Genomic DNA, 9310 nt, shown 5'->3' on the forward strand with positions numbered 1-9310 from the left:
TGTGACTTCCTCTGCAAGAGGGACAGTGGTGAGGCCTCCATTGGACCCCCTCCCACCTCCCTCCTCTCTGCAGCCGCCAGAAGCAATGAAAGAACTTGGGAGGGGTCCCCAGAACCTCAGGGGCGGTCTGGCCTTAAATGGCCTCTCGCCTCCCCACCTGCGGTCCTCAGAGCCCCTCTCCCATCAGCATCCCAGAAGGATGGCGGGCGCGAGGGGTGGGAGAGGTGGGCAGCCAGGGAGCAGTCTGGGGGATCACACACACACACACACCCACTCCCACACCTCCAGACGGGCTGTTGGTATCCATCCGCTGCTCCCTGCGACGCGGCCCCTCCGGACCTCCCGATCCTGGCCCCCAGCGCCCCCCACCCGCCGGTCCCCTCTATTGTAGTGGCGGAAAGGAGGGGGTGGTCGCCACGTAGGTGGCCGCGGAGGTGTAGTGAGGCGGGCTGGCCTCGGCCCGCCCCTTGGCGGGAGCGCCTCCCGGCCCCGCCCCCTCTGGGTCGGAACTACGGTGGGCCTGGGAGGGGGCGTCGAGCCCGTTGGTGCCGTATCCCTCCGCCCCCCTTCCCGACACCCCTCGCCGCGAGCGGTTCGTGCCGCAGCCTGCGCAGCCCCTGCCCGTTTTGGTGCAGCGGCGCGGGGGGCGGGCCGCCTGTGTGCGAGTCGGCCGCACGGAGGGCGGTGGGCAGGCGCGCGAGGCGCTCGGAGAGGAGGGCAGGCCGGCGGCCTGGGCCTGAGTCGAGAGAGGCAAGTGGGGGTGTGGTGGGGGCGCGGGGGTGGCCCCGCCGTTGCCCGGCGTGCAGCCCGCCCTCCAGCCGGCAGCCTGGCGAGGAGCCGCCGAGGCGGTCGGAGCCGGTCGCCGAGAGCGGTGCGCAGCGGGCCAGCGCCGGGGGAGCCGTGGCGCTGCGGCGGCGGCGAGTGGCGCGGGCCGGGGCGCGGGGGCGCGGGGGCCCCGGAGAGGCTGCCGAGAGGCTCCCGGGGCTCCTCTAGAGGCGCCTCCCGCCCGCGCCCAACAGCCGGCTTCCCGGCGCCGCGCCCCGCCCTCGGCGGTGTCTGTGCGGGGAGAGGGCTGGGGGGCTGCTGCGGGCGAACGGCGGGGCGGGGGCGGGGGGCGCGGGGAGGCCGCGGGGCCGGGGCGGGGGGCGCGGGAGCTCGGCGCCGGGCCGGCGGGAGCGGGCCAGTGGCTCTGGGTCCTCCGGGCCTGGATCGTGGAAAGGGGCCGTGGGGCCCCGCGTCCGGGGTGCTGTCGCTTCCCACAGGCGCCTCGTTAATGCCGAAGTCTCCTGTCTGCGCGGTAGGTCTGGCGACTTGAGGCTGCAGGGTGCATCTCTAGCGGAGAGGCTTGCGACAAAGGAGGAGCAGGAAAATAGCCTGGATTTGTGGAGGTGTGTGGGGATGGGACGGTGGGCAGACGCCATTGACTGGAGACCCGAATGGGGGTGGGCTGACTGCGACCAGAGCAGGTCAGGCATCCAGGAATACCTCCTAGAAGTTCTCTCTCTACCAGATTTCTAGGCACGTCCTTTGCCTTTCTACATTATTTGCATCCAAAATTGTAGGCAGGAAAAGATGGGCTTGGAGATGACAGTCAGACAGAAGTCATAATTACAAGTACCATTGCACAACCTGTTTTCTAGAATATGCGGGCGCCATTCCCCCAATTTATGCTGCGCATGCAAAGGGATGTGGTGCACCTAGTGGTGAATCAACGGAATTGGAGAGTGAGCAATGGGAAGAGTGTGACGTCAAGAGAAGATGTCATTTTCTAGAACCCTGAAACAGAGGGCCTAAATAAAACGAGAATATTCTGCCAAGAGGACTGTAAATGTTGAACGACAAATAACTTGTGGATTCCCATGCTTGGTGTTGGTCCATCCACCAAGCACTCAGTTGCTACCATGGTCTCCTGACTGCCTTACCTTTTTGTCTGTTTGTCCGTAGGCCTTTTTCAAGGCTGGTCACTTCTGCAGGAAAGGAAAGGAAGAAGACACTGGCTCAAATTTCTGAAGGTTGGTGTGAAGAGGGGCAGTGCAGGGGACAGCTATGGAGTAAGATCGTGGCAGGTGTCTTTGATTCTCTTGCTGTGTGCTAGATTTGCACAATGCTGCAGCATCCCTTGTCCATTTCCTGCAGGAGGTATTAGGAATATTGGGGTGGGTGTGGATTGAGCTGTGAATGTTAGCAGAAGACTTGAGAGCAGGGACCAGGATACAGGAAACATTAGACAAATTGGACCCTTAAACCGAAAGGGAGATGTTTACAAACGTTAGGGGTCAGGGTGTCTGTGTGTCAACCAAGTATTCAATCTCCATTTTTTCCTGTGTGTTTACGTGTCTGTAGGGTGGCCTGCTGTCTGCTATAGGGCTTAATATCACTGGAACAAGGCAAGGAGGGGGAATTGCCCCACATCAGTGCAGGTTGGTATGAGAGTGGGTACACCTTTAGGCCAGGAATGGAGGCCAACGCAGGCCCCGGAGTGATTAGGCTCTAGTCTGGAGGTTCTCAGCCTCTCCCATTGCCAATACACTTTCTCTCCAACCTTACACCTGTTTTGTAGCAGGCAATACTGTGGCATCTCTAGGGGTGAAGGGTGTAGGCCAAATAAGGGTGACAGAAAAACTTTGTTATAGTCGGACTGTCTCACCAAGCATTCAAGGTCCAGTCTCTGAGTCTCTGCATGGAGTGACACAATTGGAAGAGACTCAAAGTCTCATGTCATTCTGTCTCCCCAGATCCACCTCCAGTGGCAGCTCTGGTGGTGTTGGAATTGCTGCTGACTACCGTCCTCCAGAGGTCTGCACCCACCTGGGAACCATCCGTCCTCCCCCAGCTTGGTTGTGCTTCTGCTGCACTGTCTGTAATATTGGCTGAGGCTGGGCTTGAGGAGGAGGCTGGTTGACGGCTGGACTGGCTTGACTCTAACTCGTTTCCTACTGTATCATCTCCTGAATCGCTGAAGGATCAGAGTGTGAAGATACAAAACTCACAGATCTGTGGTAGAGGCTGAGACTGGGGTAGGAGTATTTAACTGAGCCTTCTCTGTAACTTGTACTATGACTGGGGCCGAGATTGAGCCTGGTGCCCAGGCCAAGCCTGGAAAGAAGGCTGGAGAAGAGGTTGGGGGTGGGCCTGAGAGAGAGAATGAAGTCCCACTGGTGGTCAGACCCAAAGTTAGGACCCAGGCCCAGGTAATGCCTGGGGCCAGGCCCAAAACTGAGTCCAAGGTTATGTCTGGGGCCAGGCCCAAAACTGAGTCCCAGGCGGTGGCTGGGGCCAGGCCCAAAACTGATTGCCAGGCAATGGCTGGGGCCAGACCCAAAACTGAGTCCCAGACAGTGGCTGGGGCCAGGCCCAAAACTGATTGCCAGGCAATGGCTGGGGCCAGACCCAGAACTGAGTCCCAGGCAATGGCTGGAGCAAGGCCCAAAACTGAGGCCAGGGCAGTAGGCGGGGCACGACCTAAGACTGAGGCCAAGGCAGTCCCTGGGTCAAGGCCCAAGGATGAAGCCCAGGCGTGGGCCCAGACTGAGTTTGGGGCTGAGGCAATGTCACAAGCAGAAGGCATGTCCCAGACCCATGCTGTAGCTTGGCCACTGGTTGGTGCTGAGTCTGGGTCAGTAGTTAAACCTATGGCCCTGTCTGTGGACAGGGAGCTGGTCAATGTGGACAGTGAGACTTTTCCTGGCTCCCAGGTTCAGACAGGAATCCAACCCTGGTTTGCATCAGGGGAAGAAACTAATATGGGGTCTTGGTGCTATCCAAGGCCCAGGGCTAGAGAGGAGGCCTCTAATGAGTCTGGATTCTGGTCAGCAGATGAAACGTCTACGATGTCTTCTTTCTGGGCTGGAGAAGAGGCCAGTATCAGATCATGGCCCAGAGAAGAGGCTAATACCAGGTCCAGGCACAGGGCTAAACATCAGCCTAACCCCAGGTCCAGGCCCAGGTCCAAGCAAGATCCCTATATTGATTCCTGGTCTGGATCTGAGGAGGAGTCTGGCAACCCCTTCTGCTTGTGGGCTGGAGAAAATACCAGTAACTTGTTCAGGCCCAGAGTCAGGGATGAGGCAAATATCAGGTCCAAGCTCAGGACAAAGAGAGAGGACTTCTTTGAATCTGAGTCTGAAGACGAGTACTATAAGGAGTCCTGGTTTTTGCCTGGAGAAGAGGCCAGTAGTAGATTCAGGCCCAGAGACAAGGAGGAGCCTCATACTGTCTTAAAGCCCCGGGTCCAGAAAGATGTTAATAACAGTGATAAGGTCAAACAAGAGCCCAGGTTTGAGGAGGAAGTCATTATTGGGTCCTGGTTCTGGGCAGAGAAAGAGGCCGGTATGGAAGCTGGGGCTTCGGCCATCTGTGAATCCAGGCCAGGGACTGAGGAGGGGGCCATTGGCGGATCCTTGTTCTGGACTGAGGAAAAGTCCAGTTTAGGGGCTGTGGCCAGAGAAGAGGCCAGGCCAGAGTCTGAAGAAGAGGCCATATTTGGGTCCTGGTTCTGGGACAGGGATGAGGCCTGCTTTGACCTAAATCCCAGTCCTGTGTACAGGGCTAATTCCAGGTTCAGAGATTCAGTTGAGGAGGAAGTTAATGTATCATCCAGACCCCAAACCTGGGAAGAGGTCACTGTTGAATTCAAACCTGGTCCTTGTCATGTGGTTGGCTTCCCATCTCCAAGCTCCTTTAGAATTTCTGATGAATCAGCATCTGTATTCTCTGAAATGTTTGAGGGAAAGCCCAAGAATGTGGAACTTACCCCAGAAGGGGAAGAGCAGGAGTCTCTGCTTCAGTCTGATCAGCCTGAGTCTGAGTTCCCATTTCAGTATGATCCGTCCTACCGGTCAGTCAGGGAAATTCGGGAGCATCTTAGGGCCAGGGAGAGTGCAGAGCCTGAGACTTGGTCCTGCAGCTGCATACAGTGTGAGCTTAAAATTGGTACTGCAGAGTTTGAAGAACTCCTTCTATTAATGGACAAAATTCGAGATCCTTTTATTCATGAAATATCTAAAATTGCAATGGGTATGAGAAGTGCTTCTCAATTTACCCGAGATTTCATTCGGGATTCAGGTGTTGTCTCGCTTATTGAAACCTTGCTCAATTATCCCTCCTCCCGAGTTAGGACAAGTTTTTTGGAAAATATGATTCACATGGCTCCACCTTATCCAAATCTAAACATGATTGAGACGTTTGTATGTCAAGTGTGTGAGGAGACCCTTGCTCATAGCGTGGGTTCCCCTGAGCAGCTGCTTGGATTAAAGATGCTTAGACACCTCACTTCAACTACTGACTACCACACGCTGGTTGCCAATTATATGTCTGGGTTTCTCTCCTTACTAACCACAGGCAATGCAAGAACAAAGTTTCACGTTCTGAAAATGCTATTGAATTTGTCTGGAAATGCTATGGTGGCAAAAAAACTATTCAGTGCCAAAGCTCTATCGATATTTGTGGCTCTCTTTAACGTAGAAGAGACAAATGATAATATTCAAATTGTTATTAAAATGTTTCAGAATATCAGTAATATTATAAAAAATGGAACAATGGCTTTAATTGATGATGATTTCAGTCTTGAGCCGCTTATTTCTGCATTCCATGAATTTGAGAAGTTAGCTAAGGAACTACAAGTCCAAATAGACAATCAGAAAGATCCTGAGGTGGGACAACAAAGCTAATGTGATTAACCACCTGCCTCTGATCAGCCTTATGTTCCCAAAGAACCCTGAGTAGTGTTTTGGTCTTCACAGTCTGGTTTTATGTGTAACAGATTTTTAATTCTGATGTTAACTTTGTCCAGTCCTTGCTTCGAGCTGGATTATTTCATGGATGCCAAATGAATATTAAAGCTGAAAACACATTTGTTGATATTTGTCTTGCTGTCCAGATTGCAGTATTTTTTCAGTATTGAGCTTCCGATGAACTGAGTCGCCTATGTAAGCTATCCTGCTCTTCGTTGTTTAAACATATGGTTCTCTATTCGAGTCTGTGTTTTCAATAAAGTTCTATGTGAAAACTGGCAGAAGTGACACTTATTCAGTTTAAAATACAGGTGGAGATACATTGTGCATATTTACAAACATAATAGTATAAAAAAATACCCTCATTGGAAAACCCCATTCCTGAAGCTTAAGAAGGAAGAGATTACTGTGGGCTACAGTACTTGAGGAATGATTCAGAGAAAAGGAACCCACTTAAATTGGTCACTGAAGGGTAAGATAAGACAAACAGTCATTCCTGGAGGTGAGCAGTGGTGGTGAGAAGAAAGGGTGTAATTGGAAAATCTGTTCTAGTAGTATGGATCTACCCTGTCTGCCTGAAATAGGTGAGACAAGTTTAATGAGGGATGCAGTTGGAACGAGGCCAGTTTGGAGAGCTAAGTCTGCATATCTGCACATTTTACAACTCCTAGTGCAGGTGTTGCTTCAGTGCCGCCTAATGAGTGAAAGAGTAAAATAGCACACCAGTTAAATGGAGTCAGGAATAAGATTTCCGTTGTGATCCTAGTCCAAGGAAATACCATGCAGCTATTAAAAATAATCTATTTATTGGCATGAAATGATCCTGATGCCTTTATATTTGGTGAAATAGGGAAGAATGTGACATCATCTATGGAAAACTAGATCCCATTTTAAAAACTTATGTGTAAATAGACACAATTTCTATGCCATTACAATATGACTTTCTAAGAAACTTTATATATTCCATAGTCTGGAGTAAAATATACCGTGCTAAAAAAATTTTCAGAGACAGGCGTTGGGGAGATAAAAAAATTAAGAAAGGAGTTTTCTTTTTGTGAGGAAGATTGGCCCAGAGCTAACATCTCTTCCCATCTTCCTCTTTTTGCTTGAGGAAGATTGTCTCCAAACTAACATCTGTGTCAAGCTTCCTCTATTTTGTGTGGGACGCTGCCACAGCTTGGCTTGCCGTGCTAGGTCCCTGTCCGGGATCCAAACCTGTGAACCCCAGGCTGCTGAAGCACAGCGTGAACTTAACCACTATGCCACTGGGCCTGCCCCCAGGATTTTTTCTTTTAATATGCTTACATCTAGCGCCTCAGGTTATAGGTGGACATGTTGGAAAGGATACAGTTATATAAATGAATAAAATAATGTGTTAAAAAGGATTTTTAGAGATAAAATGATTTAGAAAAGTTGGAAAAGAATGAGACCAGAAAGATTAGCTTCTTAGATGAAAGGTTTTAACGAAAAAAAAATTACCAAGGATGCTGAGTTTTATTTTAGTCTCTTGATTGTACAAAGATGGAAACTTATTTACATAACTATTACATTTAAAAAGTCATATTTCCCTTTGAAGAGACGACAAAGTTCTAGAAGTAGTGGTGATGGTTGCACAATATTGCCAATTTACTTAATGCCCCTGAATTGTACACTTTAAAATGGTAAGTTTTATGTGTATTTTCCACCATAATAAGTAAAAAGATCATACCACATCTTCAGACAGAATTGTAGAGGTCAGAGAGAGAGTTGGTTTGGAAAGGGAATCAAGACTTGTGGGAAATATCATATGTTTTATTATGCCTGTCAGACATGGTGAAACTGTTATTTGTTTTGTCTGAGGATGCTGTTAATTTTTGAAAAGGTAGAACTATGGCTTGTAAATTAGAAATGAATATGTGAAAGTTTTTCAACACAAACAACTGCTGAGATTATAAAATGATTGAAGGAGATACATATGTATGCAATACACAATATAATCAGATGAAATATGTATGTTACATCTCATATACATATAAAATTAATAAATGTTATTAATGATAAAATTAATAAGTGAATCATTTCCATATCCATTGGACAAAATATCTACAAGTTAGCTTCTCAGGGTTGAAAACTTGATCAATAGAGAGGGAAGCCCAGCAATGCACTGAAATAATATGCAATAATCTAAGTGGTCTTTATCCAGGTTTTGTATAGTTTTTCTGACAGTGCAACATGCTCTATTTTCCTACCTGGTTCTAGTAGTCAAGGTTTATGGAAGTAGGGCAAAGTGGCACTTTTGCCGCCTCCTTTCACAGAGGGCAAGTGTTAACAGGGATCATCCTGGTGGTAGAAATTGGAGTTTGAATGTTTGGTTTGCCTGTCAATATTTTTCAAGACAGAGCGTGTGTGTGTGTTTGTGTGTCCCAAGTTTATACAGGATATTAAAAGTCAGTTGTCTCCAAACTCCTCATGGAGTGTTCCTCGCCAGCCCTGTGCTCCTGCAGAGCAAGGCCTAGGGCTAGAAGCTTTGGCTCCAAATCCAGCCTGCCTTCCAGCTCTCTGTCTTCACTGTGGTCAGGAGCTTCAGGTTCTTCTAGCAGGCAGCTCAACCCCAGCGGCAGAAGATTCTGCTGTCCCGCGCTGCAGGGCTGCAGCACCCAAGCTGAGCGCTGGGTCATGTGGGGCTGACGGCGGGTCATGTGACCACGCCCTCACTTGGGCGAGCAGAGAGGTGCGTTGCTTGGAAAAGGGAGAGGAAGGACACACACCTGACGACTGGCCAACTGCCATGGGAGGAGTGGTAGGATGTTGTGGTGGATGGGTGCGTCTGTGTGCTGCACTAGGCTGAAAACTAATGTCTCAGTCCACCAGAATTAGGGCATCTGTTAGTAGAGGAAACAATCCCTCAGCCCATTGCGAGCGTGTTAGCCAGGGTCTGCCTTTCGTCCAGGAGCTCAAGAGGCAGGAAGTCTGCGGGAGGCATCCGTGGAGAGAAGCAGCGGCCACTGTTGGAGGAGGTGGGTGCGAGGCCCAGAAATGGTATCCGTGGGAGGTAGGGGCTGAGACCAGATCCGGGTGCAGGAGGTGCCTGGGACCCTCCTGCTCCCTCCTGCCTTCTGAACACCCTTTCCCCCACCGCCAGGCTACCAGCTCAGCGCTGTGTGACTGTTTTTCTTTGTGTGGGTGGGAGAGGTGGACACCTGGAGGGAGTTGGCTTCAGGGGAGCCCAGAGAGAGGAGACGGTGAAGTGACAATTCGTGAACACCCAATTCGAGTACGCCCATGGCGCTGGCTCTGGAAAGGCAGGGATGGGGACAGAAGGGATCTGTGAGCTACACTACTACTCCCTTCCTCCCACTTTGTTGGCCCTCACTCTTGTCTGTCTTCCAGACAGTGGGGATGGCTGAGCTCCATGTTGTGGATGAGTTGTGGGTGAGGGGGGTGATGAGAGGGGAACAAGACTAACTTACTCCAGGGCTCCAGCTGCCTGGAGATGCAAGAGAGGAATGAACCTCGGTCTGTCCAGCTGTAGGGAAGGAAAGAGGCGACAGACTCAGGAGGAGGGAACCTAGATGCTTTGGGCCCTTCACATAGGATTT

The 9310-nt window shown here is 50.7% G+C and overlaps 1 protein-coding gene across 2 annotated transcripts; it reads left to right on the forward strand.

The window, feature by feature from the left end:
• The first annotated feature begins 495 nt into the window (after positions 1 to 495).
• On the forward strand, positions 496 to 7764 carry GPRASP2 (G protein-coupled receptor associated sorting protein 2). 2 transcript variants are annotated; one of them, XM_044763989.2, is made up of 5 exons: positions 496 to 750; positions 1302 to 1388; positions 1945 to 2012; positions 2344 to 2420; positions 2736 to 7764. In XM_044763989.2, the coding sequence occupies exon 5, from the start codon at positions 3057 to 3059 to the stop codon at positions 5667 to 5669; it is 2613 nt and encodes an 870-aa protein (XP_044619924.1). In that variant the 5' UTR covers positions 496 to 750; positions 1302 to 1388; positions 1945 to 2012; positions 2344 to 2420; positions 2736 to 3056; the 3' UTR covers positions 5670 to 7764. The 2 variants fall into 2 exon arrangements, with proteins under 2 accessions (XP_044619924.1, XP_044619925.1); XM_044763990.2 differs by lacking the exon at positions 496 to 750 and adding an exon at positions 807 to 871.
• Positions 7765 to 9310: the final 1546 nt, after the last annotated feature.

The sequence above is a fragment of the Equus asinus genome, chromosome X, assembly GCF_041296235.1.
Source record: "Equus asinus isolate D_3611 breed Donkey chromosome X, EquAss-T2T_v2, whole genome shotgun sequence".
NCBI lineage: Eukaryota > Metazoa > Chordata > Mammalia > Perissodactyla > Equidae > Equus > Equus asinus.

Bases quoted from the DNA above. Each gene is read 5' to 3' on its own strand.
- GPRASP2 (XM_044763989.2), top strand. From the start codon at position 3,057: ATGACTGGGGCCGAGATTGAGCCTGGTGCCCAGGCCAAGCCTGGAAAG.